This window comes from Dryobates pubescens, chromosome 8 (genome assembly GCF_014839835.1).
Source record: "Dryobates pubescens isolate bDryPub1 chromosome 8, bDryPub1.pri, whole genome shotgun sequence".
Lineage (NCBI taxonomy): Eukaryota > Metazoa > Chordata > Aves > Piciformes > Picidae > Dryobates > Dryobates pubescens.
The window spans coordinates 20,211,833-20,230,127 of NC_071619.1; the positions used below are offsets into that span (position 1 = coordinate 20,211,833).

Genomic DNA, 18,295 nt, shown 5'->3' on the forward strand with positions numbered 1-18,295 from the left:
TTCTAACCACTTTAAACTTATTCAAGATGCCAGTCATCACTGTCATGCTAATAATAGGTACTGCTTCTTAACAATACTAAGATTTTAAGTGTGTGTTAAGGAAGGGATGTTCAGCGTATTTTTTTCCCCCTCAGTGGAGAATCATTATTGCATGTATAATACTATACTGGAAGAGAACAAAAGAATTAATGCATTTTGGGCTCAACAAATGGAAGATATTGTGACCAAATCTGTAGTCACCTTCTAACCATATGTTAGGACCTGGTGAGTTAATAAAATTCTATAAATTAGAGAAGCAATTGCCTAGTAGCAGCATAATTAATATATAATTACAAATTGGATAGTACAAAGGGCAGAATAAACTGATTTTGAAAAAAAGTAACTGCTGCAAAGCTGCTATTTATATAACATCCATGTGACATGTCTGAATACTGCAAATGAAAGAAAAAACACTGTAAAAGTGGTACTTAAAAAGTCCAAAACCACAAACACACAAAAGCAGTTCTACATGTACTGTTATTAATCACATGGCATTTTGCCAGATGTGGCTTCAAAAATTAGGTAGCAACAGCAGGCAGGGAATTTTAGTGATAGGCCTGCAGTACAGTCATGTAGTACAGACAATAAAATATGATTTTTGTATTGACAAAGATTACATCAATGTATCCCAAATAGTGACACAAACTCTAGCACCAGCACCCCTTCAAATATGCATATATTGGTCCAGCAGGTAAGTAGAGATTCAGAAGGCTCTGAATCTGTCCTTCTGCTCTATATTTTACTTTGCCTGTAGTAACTGTGACTTTTAAAGCCACGAAGGCAGCCTTTTATAATGATCAGATAACACTTTAAGACATATGCACACACATATATTTCATCCAAAACTCAGTATACAACATCTCAGAGCGATTAATTTTTAATCATGTGCAAGCCCCACAAATTACTAAACATGTAGTTTATTAGGGTTGCATACTTCCATAAAACAGAATTTAGCAGATTATGATTTCACAATACGGGCTAATTGTTTTTCAGAATTCCCAGCTGCTGCACATTACTATCCAGAAGGATTTTTAATGTGTGCTGTTGTTACTGCTCCATAGTATACTAAAGGGGTACTGCTGAGAACGCATGTACTAGAAACACTAACTACAATGCTCTATAGCAAACAGCTAACAACATAACATACTGTTATGGCGTATAGTTCATGTGACTTAATATACTGGTTAGAGCTGAGAGGCTGCTATTATAAGTATGTTTTGAATGACAATGACATAATCTGATTATGTGTTATCAAGCCTAACCAAAGAAAATTGAATTGTATAAGACTGAAATGAGTTACATGACTTCTAACATTGCAGATTCAGTAAATACACACATGTAAATGCAATGCCCAGCATACCGAAAGTCCCACAAAATAATTGAGCTAAAGACATTGCCAACATATCAGATCCTGCAAACCCCCTGTTTTTTCTTAACTCTTTGGGCCTAAGACTTTTAAGTCTCCTTTAGCTCCAACGACCACCCTGGTATTAGAAGTTACCAAGGCAGACCTGAGCCTAACTAGTCTTTTTGTGTGTCCCTCTATCTTTTGTAGGGCTGGCTGTGTTCAAACACTGCATAGAAGCCACAGTTTGCTTTGAAACAGTTAGGAGTGAAAGCTAGTCTGACAAGAACATCAATTTACAGCTTAAAAACAGCAGCACCAGGACAAAGAGAAAAATACCTCAAAGCTAGTAATAATTTCCCCAATTTAATTCTATCTTTACCATGTAAAGGAAGCAGTACAGACCACAATCCTGTAATCCCTTACTCAGGTGCTTTATTTTACTACGTTGGGTACTCCCAGTGTCACAAGAGACACTACACAGGCAGCCATGGTAGTGCTCAATGTGAGCACTCCCTGCTTTACATTTTACTGTCAGTGGTGTTTGCAGGCGCTCTCGTAAATAACAACGCTGAAAGGTGGGGGGAGCGGGCCGCTGACCATCGGTAGCAGGCGGAGGGCTGGCTAAGGCGGGCAGCCTCGCGCTGCCAAGGAGCAGGGCTGTGGCACTGCACTCCCCGGGGTGCAGCCATCGGCAGCCGCGCTCAGCATTGGCGGTACGGGACAGCCAGAGTTTATGTCACACTCTAAGATTTATAGTCGTTTCCCCCAAATCACCACGGCAGTGCTCTCTTATCACCAGATTATAACGGTAAAAACCGTAAACCGGGATTTACTAACGCCTCGCAGGGCTGCTTACCGCCCCAGCGCCTGCCACCGCCCGGCACTGACCCCAAGCAGCGGGCCGCCCGACAACTCTCCTGACGGAGCACTACCAGGGCGGCGGCCGCTGTCCCGCCACGTCTCCTTCAGCGTAAGGACGGCTCACAGAGAGCAGGCCGACTAGGACATTGCTCCACCCTCCCCTCTTCACCTCAGGCGGGGCGCGGGCGGGAAGCGGTCCTTGCGCAGTGGCCTCCACCGCCTCCCACCTCTTCTCGGGGGGACGGAAGCGGTTAGAACCGCGCCCTGGGCGACAAGCGTTCTGCGGAGAGGGCTATGGGGAGAGCGTTGCAGGGGGAAGGAGATCGCGCCAGCGGCGTAAGGAGCGCTCCCCAGGGGAAGCCATCCATAAGGGCGACTAGGGGCCGGGGGGAAGCGGTGGAGGGATGCCACCTCCCTTCGGCCACCCCCGTCCCAATTATACCTGGCCACAGCACTCCGCCGGGCGATCTTATCTCAGCCCAACGGACCAAACTTCTGCCGCCGACGGGGCGTGAGAAAGGCGGAGCACTGGAATGCCAATGCCGCCACCCCCTCATACCCTGCTCCCCCTGCCACTATCCCGGCACTCCAGCTCTAATCGTCTCCTTATATGGACACTAGAATGTCTGACGTCACCCGAACGCTGGGAAACCAGCGCCCGCGCAACCAGGCTTGGTTGGGAAGGCGGGTGGTGCGGGAAAGGCAGAGGGGGAGGGAGGCTCTGGAATGTTGATGGACGTTTTATTGCGCCACTGGGATCGGCTGTCCCAGCTCGGCCATTGGGAGAGGGCGGCCGAGGAGGCGGGAAGCTGTGGGAGTGGTAGGTTGTGGTGGTTGAAAGGCCGCCTCCTGGTTGAGGAGTGATGCCAGTGTGGGGTGGGTGCTGCCAGAGGAAGGAGAAGTGAGTTCGAGTCCCGTTGCCGCTAACCTGAACTGGGAGCTGCCTCTCTGGCTTGCTGTAGTTAGCTGAGGGGCGAGGTCGTTTGTTTTTCTCTTCTACTGCCTTGAGTGGAGGCCGCGGCTTTCCCTGTGGGGCGCCATCCCGTAAGGACAGAGTTTGCCAGGAGTTTGTGCGGAGTTCGGGCCCCAACCCCGCTGCCGCCATGCCCGTCTTTCACACGCGCACCATCGAGAGCATCCTGGAGCCGGTGGCCCAGCAGATCTCCCACCTGGTCATCATGCACGAGGAAGGGGAGGTGGACGGCAAGGCCATTCCAGACCTCACCGCCCCTGTGTCGGCCGTGCAGGCCGCTGTCAGCAACCTGGTGCGGGTGAGTAGTGGTAGCCGGCTGGCCCGCCTCCTTCGCTCCTCCTGCCAGGAGTAACTTTGGCCGCCGAGGCCAACTTCGGGAGCCCGTGGCCGCGGAACCCGCCTGTCCCGGCCTACAGGTGTGCTGGCCGCCTGACAGGCGCCCGTTAACAGGGTGGTTTTCCAGGCGGTGCTGCCGGTGGCACCGTGTCACCGGTGACGAGGCTGGGGCTGGGAAGGGGTTAAGTTGAGAGGCATTCTGGACTTCTGTAGCTCCTATCTGGGAGCCGCCTTCGGCTGTTCCCGCCCTGGCCGGCGAAGGAGCTCAGCGAGCGGTGCCGCGGAGCAGTAAGTTGTCCATGACGGTGAGCTGTTGACCACCGTTAGGACTGAAGAAGCCCCTTCTCTCCACCTGAGGAACACCATCACGTTGAAGTGCAGCGAAAGGCTGTGACTGTTGCTGTTTATACCGTCCTATCCGCTCATTGCAGGGAGCACCCAAAAATGCTTCACAGATGTCTCTGACATGCTGTGGGCTTTTTTGCTGTCTTGGAAACTTATATTTTAAGTGCATGTGCTGTGAAAGGCAAAACACTTGCTTGGCGTGATCCTATCCTTAAAAAACCCAAACACAACACCCTCCCACTAAAGCTCCCGGGCATCTGATAGTAATTATTGCCTTGGTTAAGACTGTCAGTTCATTATCAGTGCATGAACAAACCTGTGGTTTCTGGACTAAGTTCGGAGTTGTAGTTTGTTCTGTTTGTAACACAGTCTCGAGTATGTGTTACTGTTTTCTTCCGGGAAGATAAAGGTGTTTAAAAATTGACTTGAGTTTCTCCACCTCATGAAAAGTAGCTATACATAGTTTGTCTCCTTAAGAACAGAGTATTTGAAACCGTTATTTAGGTATGAGACGTGCAAGTGACTAATACATTTAAAATGTTTTAGTTGTACTAATACTTTTATAACCAAATTACATCAGAAGAAGAGCAAAGCAGAAATAAGTTATTTCATATTGCAAGAGTATGCAAAACTGCATTTTATTACCTGGTAATAGGTTGCACTTCTGGTGAATTGATTTGCAGATAATTGAAGTTGGTTTTTGAACATTAGAAGTTACTTGTTCACTTTGAATTCTATAGAATTCTTAAGTCATTTGTGGCAAGTGGTATCCCTTGCCAGCAAACTTTACCTTACTTTACTGTATGTACTTTACTGTACTTTACATACTTTACTGTATGTAGCTACATAGAGTTAAAATAATGGTGTCGCTGTTAACTGATGTGTTAATGCACAGAAATCATGAGGATTGTGGATATAAGAAGCTGTCATGTGTATGTGATGTGTTCCTGAGCTTTTGGCCTGTAGCACTTGCTACTGCTAGAATAACTTTGAGTTTTTTCCATTTTTTATATAGTATAGAAGCAACTCTTGGTCCCCATGACTCCATGAATTTTACAGGCCGTACTGTCTGGAATACTTGTTCTTGCTAACTGTAGCTGAAACTTGTATTTATGAAGAACAATTGGTCTGCAGCAATGAACTGATGTAATAGGTATATTAGCTGTAAGGGTGTGAAGCCTGAGTGTGTGAAATACTTTTCCTTGAAAGGAAGACCAATGCTAAGTCTCTCTAAGCTTCTATGGCTGGGTTGTGTGACTGTATTGTATTCTTCCTCCCCCTCTTTGATTCTCAAAAGAAACCTGATCTGATAAAGTAGCATTTATTAGAGAATTGCAGACACAGAGTTAGTTTCTTTCTACAGCTTGCAAATGACATCTCTTCTTTCATTTTGGAAGCCTGGCCTTTTCTCTAGCTAGCAGGCAAGAAAACCGAAGTGTTGAATTATTTTTCTGTGTTAATTCACAAATGGATCAAAGAGGACTGGTGTAATCCAAGGTAGTACTTAGAAGGAAGATGCCCTGATCTGTTACTATACAACTTTGACTACATTAGGAAAAATACAGATTTAATGTTCCCTTTCTTATTTGGAGCTATGTTTTCAGAGCGTCATTCTGAAGTGTAAATGTGATTTGTGAAACTGTTTCACAGGAGCAGGAGTATTTGTACAGGTATGTTGTCTAACTTGCAAGCCTTCTAGTGGCTTCACAGGTGACAGCAAAGATAAGTAAGTAATGCCTGGTAGCAGCAATGTGGAGACCTATTCTTGTGCAAGGCCTAGGTTATGTCCTGAATGAGGAAATGGGCTAGGAAATGAGAAAGTGGCTTTGAGAAGTGAGCCATGTGCAGTAATCATTTTTAAATAAACTGCCAAGTTTTTGTAGACATTCCTGAGGTGGAGTTAAAACAATATGCAAGATGAAACACAGGTTGATAGGTATGAGAGTCTTAAACTGAGGGAATTTGATGTGAAAAGGGAGTCATCCTCCTAGATAATTGACTACAGACCTTTATATGAGAACTTTTTCTCCAGTTTGCCATTCAGCATATTTCTGTGTTGTGTGTCAGAAATGCATGTGCTGTATTTTAAGGTTTGTCTGAAACCACCTTAAGTTTCATGAGTATTTTTAGTATATGTTTTGTATGCCCAGGAAGACCTACTGTAGGAATATTTCCTTGCCAGAACCTAATTTTTAAGTAATCCTACATAAGGGGTAGTCATTGTTGAAGTTAATGAGAGAACTAAATCTTTACAAGTTGGTCTCTTTCTTATGGTCAACATCAAAGACTTGGTATTCTGTAGTAGTTCTCAAGGTGTGACAGTTTGATTCTGCTGTGTTTTGAATATTCTATTGGGGGCAACTTTTGCAGAACAATACACAATTTGTTTTGATGCAATTTGATGAAATTTCTTAACTGAAGAGCTTAATGTTTTTGTTGACTGATACTAGGAATGGAAGTGTGCCTTTTATGGGAGGTTTGAAGCTTTGCTGGCATTTCTTGTAGCTGAAGATCTAATGCTGCAGGAGAATCAGCTGGGGTTCAAAATAGTCAAGGAAGGGAATAGTTTGAAGCTTGCTAAGTATCTACTTCCAAGTAGTGAATTTATAGCCATTTATGTTTAGAGTGTTAGATCACTGCCAAAGAGAGGCAGGGGGAGAATCCTTCTCTAACATTTTAAACTCCATTCATTTGTATTGGCTCTGGATTTCTCTTGTGCAGGCATAGTCTGCTGTTGTAATTTCTTTCCACTCTTTTGGACAGAACTGCTACAGAGCTGCTGCTTTACCAAATACCAGCAGTACTATGGGTGAAGCAAGTAATCCTGTGCATGAGAATTGAGATAGGGGAACCCACAAAGGGACTTGGGAAATACACGCAGTTTAATTATTGCAGCAGGATCAGCAACTCAAGGAGATGTTGACATTTCAGAGGCTGGGTTGTTGAACCAGGTCAGTGCTCTGAAATACCTGAACTGCTGTAGATGAAACCAAATGCCTGATAATTACCTGTTCTTCTGTCCTTCATTTTGATGCAGCTTGAGCCAGCTGAGTAAAAGCGACATTGATGTGAAGTATGATTTAAGATGCTTATGGTCACAAATGAAGTGGCAGACATTTCATAACAGAAATGTGCTCTGAAAGACCAGCACTTGTCTAAGGGATGATGCAGCTTCTGCCTTTCCATCCTTAAAGCTTTACATACTGTCCTTTTGTCTTTGAATCTTTTTCATAAGTGTCTACATGCATCCAATTTCTATTCCATTGTTTCTTAACTGGGGAAAATTTCCTTTATTAATATATTCTGGGTGGATCCTGTGCTATGCCATTATTTACTTACTGAGATTTGGAGGCTTATGAAACTATACTGACATCTTTCTGTGCCTTGGTTGCTAGTCACAACAAACAGGTTAGGATAATAATCAATAGGAGTCTCCTTACCTTATGAACACTCTGTCATGTAGTCATGGTTTATCAGATCTTTCCTTTAAGAAGAGTAGGGCCAAGCTCTAGTTGTAGAAGTCGATAAATGCAGTCTAGAGTAAGATTAATTTTATTTAGAGATTCTGCTTGCTGAGAATAACACCCTCTGGGACTGGGTCAAACAGGCATTCATGTCAAGTTTTCGTTATTTCCTGAAATTGAGGTCAGCCTTTTCAAACTACCACCAGCTGAAGCCCACCCCATCTAAGTATGCCTGAAACCGCACAGATTAATCTCAAAACATGTGAAACCAGTACTTAAGCAATGACAGAAAGCTGAAAACAAACAAACCTTAAACTATGGAAGAGTTGCATTTAGTGTAGCTCCAGTGGCTGTCCTATCTCATCTTACTGGATGAAGTATTATCACTTGAATCAAAAGGCATATTCTGGGTGCATAACATGGTCTTGAAGTTGCCTGAGGTTGCAGGGCTTTGCAGAAAGAACTATGCATTTTCTCTGGATAGGATTTGAATTATCTTACTGACTCTTGCAAACCACCAACTTGAAAATCTGAAAAATGCAGCCTGCCTTGAAATCCTTCTCATGACTGCAGCAGGAAAAGTCAAATACATGGTGGAACACTCAAAAAGAGGTTAAATGGTCTGTTCGGAGTGGTTGGTAGACCAGCTTACTCATCCCTAAGTCGTCTTCTGGCATAGCTGACTTGTGTATATCTCAGGGTACACAAGAGAGGGGTGAGTTGAAGACAGCTTAGTGCTTCTCCTTTTTTAAGGGAAAAAATAGTTTGCAATATTTATGTACCTTGGAAAAGGATGGAGAAGACGGGAAAAAACTAAGCTTTTTCCTCGAAGGTTTTCCTGCTCAGCACAGAAAGTGGCTCTTAAGGGGCTGTAGTAACTTTCTGATTTTTTTTTTTTCTTTTGTGATGTTTGTAACTTGTCATGGGTTATATATAGATCTGTGCCTCCCCAGCTCCATTTTTTTTTTTTTTTATTCAAAAGTCTGTAAGCTTGAAAAAATGTCTTGTTACAGCAGTTCATCTAACTTTACAGAACTTCAAGTTAGTGACAAGTCAATGAGAATACTAGAAGATTACTGCTGATCTCAGAGTGTTTTCTTTGTCTGTTTCTAGGTCTTATCACAAGTTTCCTCTTCACCTAGATTAGTGATAGAGTATGCTTTAAATAATTTCCTTTTTTTTTGGATATAGAACATTCTACTGAAGTGTATCCATAATTTCTTTGGGAACTGTAACTATATGCTCTGAGAATGCATAAAACCAGTTGGGATGTGTGCATGTGACGGACAGAGAGAAGAATGATTAATGGTTAATTGGACAGAAAGTAGCTTTGTGAAGCACATTGTGAACTTGCTTTCATCTGTTAGGAATTCTTTTACACAAGAGATATATCAGCTTCTGATTTGAATGGAGTAATTTTTTTGTCTTGTTGTTATGTTTGGGGACTTAATTTATACCCATTCCTTCCACTAGTTTTAAAAGGAATCTTTTGTTCTCTGTTCCTTTACATGTGCAGAGATGGTGAATGCATCCATTAGTAATTGCATGCAGCTTGCTTTTCGGGTGTAAAACCTGATGATATTGTAGAATGGGTAACATTAAAGTGGCAGTTGGACAGAAGTTCCATATGCCAACAGGATGCTGTAGACCACTCCTGTTCTGGAAATCTTGACATGTGATTTCTGCTGTGTAAGTGAATTGCACCAGGGAAGGAAGAGTTAAGTCCCTATGAAGTGTCAATGTTTAGTGTTTTGTTCCTGATTTATCCTAACTTTGTTGTCATATAGCTTTGCTTTGTGCTTTGAAATGAAGTTTTTGTTGTTTCTGCCCCCCCCCCCCCCCCCCCCCCCCAGTGGTATTGGATAGTTAACAGGGAATTCCTTTTATAGAATTTAATAAAGCATGGTGCAGTATGCTTTACACTTACATTTAAAACTTCAGAATTTAAGTGGGGTAATTTACAGGCCTCTTCCCTTTCCCAATATAGTTAAAATTTGGATTGATGAAGTAAGTGTTTGGGAGGGTTGGGGAGGGCAGAACCAAGCAGTGTTCTTAAAGATGTGTAATCAAACATGCTGTATTAATGCTAGTTACTGGAAATGATGCCTGAAATAATGAACTGGTTGTTCCAAATGCTTGAGTATTCTTCCTATTTCAGATCTGCTGGAATTCTTAAAATAAAAAGGTTGAATAACACTCTTGCCAATCCCTTTTCCAAAGGAGAATCCTAGTTAGTCCTTGTCTTCAGTACTAAACTTTGGTAGTGGTTTCTCATGTAGCTAACGCTAGCCTCTTTATCCCTACTTCATGTAAAGCTTTTAAGTGCAGTTGCCAAGCTCTTGTTTCTGACTGCATTGTTTTACTAAATCTTACTGGCTGTTTTGGTTTTTTTTCACCACAAATATTACTAACAGTAGATACTTTGTCTTCATATAAATTTTCTGCTGCCATTTTTCCACTGTGAAGCAAGTATGAACGCAAAATAGACTCTAAAACTTTTCCATGTGATGGTGTTGTGTGGTTTGTTTGTTTGTTTTTTCCCTTTTAGTGACACATTCTATTCTATCACTTGATCAAATGCTGAGAAACAGTTCTTCATTATACAGAACTTGTCTCTGCAGCAGTGGTTCCCAATTCCTGTGAAATTGTAACCTTTCTGGCATTTATCTTTAAACACAGCAGCAGGAAGGAGCTCTTACCAAGGAGTATTGGTGTTATCTAATTTGAACAGTCAAGTATCTTTTTCCGTAGCTGTGTAACTGTTATAAGTGCATCCACTAAATTAATTGGAATGCTTAATTGTATAATTTCTTCCTTAATCTTTGACAGCAGGCAGAAGAGAATTAACCTGAAATAAGGTCATGTAATTGGAGTCTAAAGAAGCAATTTGTGTTGAAGTATGGAAATACAGCACAGAGGGAGTGGTTATTGCAGCTACCCGCATTTCAGAAGACACTAAGACACTTTGTGGATACAAGATTATTTGCTGCACGGAGAGATGAAATGTTGAAACAAAGGCTGGATCTTCTTTTCAGTTACAAATGTTTCAGCTATAATTACCTCCTTAAAACATGACCCTAGTACCTTAGCAGCTTGAAACTGAACTGTGAGGGGAAAGCCCTATGTGCATAATACTTGGAAGCAGGTATAATTTGTTCCTGTACTAGTTTCAGGTCCTAGTGCATCTGTAAAAACATGAAAAACTGGATACAGAATCAGTAGAGGGCAAACCTTTCCCTTGTTTGCCTAAATAATTCAAATCTACTGAGATATGACTTGTACTTGCCCCTATTCTAAGACTAGAACCAAAATTTTCTATAAAAATATACTGAAGAAGTCACTTCAGGAAAACAAAATATTATTCTGAAGTAAATAATGTTCTGTAATGTTCATTATGTAAATAATTATTCATTAATTACATAATGAATTATGGTTGACAGGTGACAATACTGGCTGCTGAAAGGGGCAAGAAGGGGAAAAAACCTGCTCCTAACTATCCATGATTATTCCAACTGTCACCTCATTGACTCATAGTTGATGATGATTTCTTTGTTGGAAGAGTTTCCTAGTACCCTGACTTTGTGGGTAGGATGGGAAACTGATGATTCATTTCAGGGTTCTCCATTAGAGTGGAGAGAAAATAAAATGAAACATTCCAGTAGGAGAGTTGTGCATCTTGTTCCTGTTTGGCTCAGAATTATTATGAAGAAACCTGATGCAATGAAACTGCATTGCATTTTCCATCACTGGTTATACCCACAGAACAGCAAATGTACCTGATCCTCTTTCAAAGAGGGTATGTTTTCTTTATGCCAAATTTCCAGTGTGTCTTTAGGACCTGTTTGTGGAATTAATAATGTACAGTAGTATTAAACTTTTAGCTGACTCTTTGCACAAATTACAGACACAAGCCTGTCCCTCCTTATGCTGAAGAGTACATGAGAAAACAGCTGTAGAAATTAATTTCGTAACTGTAGTCACAGAAGTGACAAAGTAGCAATTATTTGTGTATCTCCTGAATTGATGAGGAGTGTTCTGGTCTGCACTGCATAAATCACAAGTGTCACACTAGTTAAGTAACCAAGTTTGTTTGAAGGCAAACAATGGCTGTTCCTGTCTGGGTTTTGGTTTTTGTTTGTGGTGTTGGGGGTGTGGGGCTCTTTTTTTTTTTTTTTCCTTCTGTGGGGTGTTTTTTGCCTGTTTGCAGTTTTTTTTCCCCCCCTCTAATTCTCATCAAGTAGTTGCTATATAGTGAAAGAAGCAGGTGCATCAAAATGGGAAGCTTACTAAAGGGTGAGCCAGGAAAGTCCATATCCACTTCCTTGCCCATTATAGTCTTACAGCCTTTACTCAGTATCAGCTTTTCAGTTGCAGAAGTCTGAAGACCCCTGTCAGGCAGGGAAGCTATTAAAAGCTGTCATCTAGAACTTAAGTTGTTCAAGCTGAGTTGCTTCCTCTGTCTTCAGACCTTTTCCGGAGTTTGGAAGGGGCTGCATATTGCAACTGGTTTTAAGGAGGGAAGCATAACTTAAACTTTCTTTTCTTATGCAGGTCTTGTTTTGTTTTCCAATATAAATAATTTCTCCCAAGGAGCACAAGTGGATTTCAAACAGACTGATGGTCAGTACATGTGAGACCCAACTAAATTGCAAGAGGTTTTGGGTGAATTTGGTTTCTGGTGACTGCAGTCAGTTACATTTTGAACAAATGGACTTCTCATAAAACACAGAATGCCAGGTTGGAAGGGACCTCAAGGATCATCTGGTCCAACCTTTCTAGGTCATAGTGTAGTTTAAATGAGATGGCCCAGCACTCTAAACTGACTTGTAAAACTGTCCAGTGTAGGGGAATCCGCTGCTTCTCTGTGGACATTATTCCAATGTCTAACTCTTGTCATTGTGAAAATTTTTCTTATGGATTCCAATTGGAATTTCCCCAGGAGTAGTTGGTACCTATTGGTTTTTCCCATGTGACTCCTTGTAAAAAGGGAGTCTCCATCCTCCCAGTAGGCAGTCTTTATGCACTGGTACATGGCGATGGTCTCCCCTGACCCTTCTCTTAAAGCTGAATGAACCTGGTGTTCTCAGCCTTTCCACAGGTAAATGAGCAAAATACTTGTGTAAAAGCAGCAAATGGTTAATATGTTAATCTCTAAATGGGATATAGTAGAACATAATTGAATGAGACCATTAATGCTAAGGTTGAGCTGTGTGCAAGATGACTTGTTCAACCTTCTTACCAAAACTATAGAAATCTTGTCAGTTGCTAACCTATATTCATGTAGTCACCACAACTTGCTTAGGAGATGTTTTTAATTCTGAATTGTGTGATAGTAATGAATGCTCATCCTAACAGTTATCATTGGGAAAATATCTGTTTGAAACAGTTGGAAGTTGCTGGGAAGGTTACATGTTCTGGTGTGTCTATTCACTTTTTGTGTCTATTCATTTTTGTGACTGCTCAAGGTTGAGCTCAGATGTTTCCCCACTCAGTCTCTCTGTATACCAGTGTCTAAATATTGTAGAATTACTTTGGTTGGAACAGACCTGTAAGATCAAGTTGAACCATTACTTGACTCTGCCAAGTCTGGTGCTAAACCATGTCCCTCAGCACCACATCTATGCATCTTATAAACATCCTCAGGGATGGGGATTCAACCAACTCATTGGGGAGCCTATTCCAGTGTTTGAGAACCCTTTCAGTGAAGAAGTTTGTTCTGTTACTCAATCTAAAAGCCCCCTGGTACAACTTGAAGCCATTTTCTCTTGTCCTGTCACTTCTCACTAGGGAGAAGAGAGCAACACCCACTTGCTACAACCTCATTTGTGGTAGTTGTAGAGAGTCAGAAGGTCTCCCCTGAGAATCATTTTCTCTGGATGAACCAACCCTAGTTCCTTCAGCTGCTCCTTATCTGTTCGCTAGACCCTTCACCAGCTGCTTTGCCCTTCTGGACCCACTTTACCACCAAAATGTACTTCTTGTAGTGAAGGGCCCCAAAACTGAACACAGTATTTGAAGTGAGGCCTCACTGGTGCCTCATACACAGACAATTGCTTCTTTGGTCCTGCTTCTCACAGTATTTGTGATACAGGCCAGGATGCTGCTGGCATTCATGGCCACCTGACTGCACTGTTCACTCATTCAGCCAGCCATCAATCGACACTGACAGCCCCTGGGTCTTCTCTATTGTACAGCATTCCAGCCCCTCTTTACAAGCCTGTAGCATTGTGTGGGGTGGTTGTAAATCAAGTGCAAGAACTGGCATTTGGCCTTGTTGAATGTCATAGTGTGTAGAATGAAACAAGATAATTCTCAAAGGAGTCAGTGAGAACTAGAAATTGGATTACACTGCTCTTAACTGGTTATATCATCCAAATATAGGAGATTGCAACTACATTTGTAACATCTGCTACTATGCAATAATGTGGTGGAGTTGCCATCACTGGAGGTATTTAAGAAGAGACTGGCTGGGGAGCTTGGTGCTATGGTTTAGTTGATGAGATATTGTTGGGTGATAGGTTGGACTTGATCTCGAAGGCCTTTTCCAACCTAGTTAATTCTATTCTTTCTATTCTATTGTGTAGTAAAGGCTAATAATTTCTACTAAGAATATTATTTATTATTGTGAGTCAAGAAGTAAATAGTAAATACTATTGAAAGTAATAGTTTTTAAAGCTTTTTCTGGGTGTCAAAAGTAGTTTGTTACTTGACTGTGAAATAAGCTTAAGGTTTCTTAAATGATTTTTAACAGCTGAGCAAGTCTTCCTTTGATTTTGGAACTAATACTAGATAGTTTTATTCATTTTTAAGTGTCCTTGATCAGATATTTCTGTTGAGTGGCTGTTTTGTAATAGTTTGCAAATTATTTGTGATGACTGTGCATGTAAGTGGGTCATCTTCCATGTGCTGTATTCCTAGCAAAGCTGGTAGAAGTTGTGGTGAGCACTGAAGCCAAAACCAAGCTGGAAAATAATCACATAAATGTATCAAACTTGATGCTAAGTTTTTAGTGATGGTGTAAATGAGCATGGTCCCTTGGAAAACAGCTCATCTTTTCTAGTCCTTATTCTGTTTGATGTGACTACATACTGTTGTAGCTAATCAAAACATCACAACATGTAAGCAATGATTTACGCTGTTATTTAGTGTATGCTTGAACTAACTGTTAGTCAAGTAAAAGAGGAATAGATCAGTATGTTTCCCATGTGGGAAACACTGGGATTAAACAAAGTCAGCAAGAGATTGAACTCTGTCTAGTTGCTGCATTTGAAGTTTAAGTAGGTTAAGGTAGCATCTCTTACTCCTTCTCTGGTTTAGTATATTGTTTAGCACTTAACCCATGGTTTTTGTAACCCATCACAGTAACAGAAACAGATACTTTCTTGACAAGGCAGCAGATAAACAAGCCAGCGCCTCCAGCACATAAACGAGAACGAGTTCAGTAACTTCAGACGGTGTGATGGGAAGAGCTTGGAGAATTGTCACAATAACTTCAGAGTTGCTTAGAATGAAAGGTGAACTTAAGACAGTAGCTTTGGCAAAGTGGATAGTGGTAAGTAGTAGTAGATAGTGCTGTATAAATGGTGGGGTGGTGAGTATTCTTTGTATTTATCTAACTGATAAATTTATTGCCTCTATATGTGAAAAAAAGTGAGTCTTGTTTCTGATTTGTTGTGTATTGGTAGTGATTGGTATTTTTTCCCACCTCCCCTGCTATTAAGCATTCAAAACTGCTTTTTGTTTGTCAAGCTTATGAATTTTATCTTCCTGCAGGAAACTGTTTTTGTCTTGAGCTTAAGGAAAACCAAACCTGTTACTCCAGAATTACTCACTGTTTCTTTAGAGAGCTCATAAGGGAAGCCCATGGAAAAGGGAAAAAAATCAGTGTTGAACAGTCCAATACTTAGAATTCAATATGAGTTTGCATGTAACAAATAGCAGTGCCTGGTAGCCAACCTACATTTTAGTTTGAGGTGTTCTGAAAAGTAGTGGTAATTGACAGGTCTGGGTACATGGAAATCATCTGGAAGAGCTTTGTAAGTCTGTGTGCAGCTTGGTATGAGACACTTAAACTTCCTAGTAAAGTTAAAGTAGTTAGTTGCAACTGTAAATCTCATTTGTAGAGACAGTTGCTGTGTCTTATTTTTCCAGGTGTCTTGTATATGCAAAGGGTCAGAGCTGACTTGCGTTATTTGTCTGGAATTAGTTCCAAGTAGTTTAAGTGGCAAGTACTGGTTTAGATGAAGAAACTTTTCTTTTGATAGTAGAACTAATTTCCAAATTATAAGAGTTCAGTCTGTGCTTTTGTTTCTTTTAAGTTGTGTATCCTCTAATTAGTTGAACCATCCAGGCTTCAACTCTATACTGCTAACAGAGTTAGTAGACATCAGCAACATGAGTAAGTGTTTTGGTACCCAAATGATACTGCTCACTAGCCTCCGTATGGTTCTAATTTCATAGGTATGTATTTTAATTGGACAGCCTGATTTCCTTAACCTCAAGCAATTGAATTTGTCTTAATCACCAGTGTAGACAGGTTAGGTCAGTTTGCTGCTATTAGGGACCAGATGGCTGGGATGTTCTAATTTACTTGCCTTATGGCCACATAACTGAAATTATACCTTGCTATGCCTGGAATGCAGTCTCCAGGGTAATCATGAGAAAACCAGGAAAAAGTATACAGCTTCCATATTAACTGAAAGGCCAAGTGGATACGCTTTACTTCAGCAATCTCTTTAGATTGAAGCCTGGCTTGAAGGACAAGTCATCATGTTGACTGTCTCTGGCAGTATATGTGTGTTGTTCATTTGGCCTAAACTAGAAGCAGGAAGAGGATCCAATTGCATGCGTCCTTAGATGTGCTTTTCAGACCCTAATTGTACTGGCCTATTCCCCTGCAGAGAAGTAGAACACTAGTTGAAGAAGCACTAAAGTGTTAAACTCGCTAATAATCAGTGACGTGTTATTCACACTTTGAATTCAAAGGCGAGACTGGAATGATTAAGAAATCTGAAGTTTGCTTAGCTAAATGCTCCCAAGAGGGCCTTTGAAAACCAAAGTTTTGTGTTTAAAAGAAAACTGTACCTTGTTATAATGGACTTTTTTGGGTCTTACTGAGTGATATGGATTAGGTTGTGAGGAGTGACCTGCAAACCTGTACTCTTTGTTTTCTTCTGAACACGCTTCAACATTGCTTCTCTCTTCTGTTCACTTTGCATGAAGTTCTGTTTACTGAAAGCTGTTTGTCAACTGATGATGATTTTTGGATGACTTGTGAAGTTTTGGGTAGGATCAAGAAGCTTCATGCTGTATCCCAAAGCTGTTACTTGCATCTGGCAAAATTTTGTGCCTTGCCAGGATGTATGCAACTCTCTTTTGCTGACATTTACCACATGGTAACTAAGGGTCAGGGTGTCATAAACCAGGCTTCAGTACAACAGCTATTTCTAAAACAGCAAAGTGAAGTAAAGTAGTTTGAAATGCTGGCTACTGGATCTACTTGATGCCATAAAGACAGAAGCAGCAATCAGAATACTGTGCCAACAATGAAGGTAAACAGTGAAGTCCCATTTTGCTTCTCTCTTGCTGCTAGATCTCCTTCACAAAAGCTTGCCGTGTGGTTTGGCTCCAATGATTTGTTTCACAAAGGGAAAGCTAAACAATTGTGAATTAGTTACTGAGTCCTTCCTGCTTCTGAACCGACTGAGACAAACTGTCTCTGAACTCAGTTTGAGATAAAGGAGCTTCTTTTTAGGCTTTCAGTGCACATGCCTTAAGGTGGGATGAACTCTGAATATAGGATACACAATTACATACCATTAACTTCTGTCATGTTTTTCCTTTTATTGTCATGTGTGATTAAGACCCCTCAGTATGTGACCTGAATTCAAAATGCTTTCATGTATATGTAATTCTCCCTGCCCATGTTATATTTTTAAGTCTGGACTGAAATGTACATCTCTGCCAGCAAGCAGTAGGTATAAATTTGTTGTAACTTTGGCTCGTTGCTGGTTCTGCTTGATGGATGGGCAGTCTTGAAATCTAGGCCAGTTTTGCTTTCCTAAACTATGGGGTGGAGGGAGAGGACTGGCAACTTGTTTTGAAATGGATTCTAGACTTGGGGATGCGGTGCAGAAACTGCTGTCACTATAAAGTTATAGCAAGTATGTAAGGTTGTTTTGTTTTTTTTAGAATAGACATCCAAAGTAATTGAGAAAAATTACAGATAATTTCATGGAACTGCAGTGATAGCAACAAATCCTTGATGCAAGATTTAATCTTCCGATTATCATATCTCTATTCTTTCTGGAAGCTTGCAGTGCATGAAAGAATGCATAAACCAGGAACTGGATTTTAATGTGAGATGACTAGGTCATTTAGAGTGGTAGGTACTTCAGTTTGTCAAGCACAACTTCTACGGTAGCTTATTTCTTGGAACAAACCTGGGGTCCTGCTATTGTCACAGGCAGGCCTGTAAATGATCATGCAGGAATACTTCTGAGCTCCTTGCTACTTTGACAGATGCTTTCAATTGGCTTCTGGAACATCACAAGAACTAATTCTTCTAGGCTTGTATTCCTTTTTTAACTGAGGAAATCCTGTAAATAGCAAGGGAAAATGTCACTTCCAGCATTTGGCAAACTATCAAATTGCTATTGTGAATATAGGCATGCAGACGAATCTTTATTAAAACAAAACAAAAACCCCAAAACAACAGATAAATAAAACTACTCCCTAGGAGTAGGACTTTACCCTGCTGGTCCTCACCTACTTTGGAGGGGTGAGGAGCAAGACTGACAGTGAGGACTGAGGTAAAAAAGTTACCGTGTATCCCAGCCTTGTCATCAATTGACTTTGGTTCTCCATTCTTACCCTTCAGAGGGTGAAACCCCTGTAAGAATCCTGTGTCCTTCACATGTATACTGTTAC

General features: G+C 41.2%; 1 protein-coding gene across 2 annotated transcripts in view; it reads left to right on the forward strand.

Moving 5' to 3' along the window:
* Positions 1-3,142: 3,142 nt before the first annotated feature.
* VCL (vinculin) overlaps positions 3,143-18,295 on the forward strand; it is a 52,284-nt gene continuing 37,131 nt past the window's right edge. The window contains exon 1 of one of the 2 annotated variants that reach the window (XM_054163243.1): positions 3,143-3,519. In XM_054163243.1, coding sequence (XP_054019218.1) covers positions 3,352-3,519 — 168 coding nt within the window. In that variant the 5' untranslated portion in view covers positions 3,143-3,351. The remainder of the gene's footprint in view (positions 3,520-18,295) is intronic. The other variant, XM_054163244.1, reaches the window with a different exon arrangement.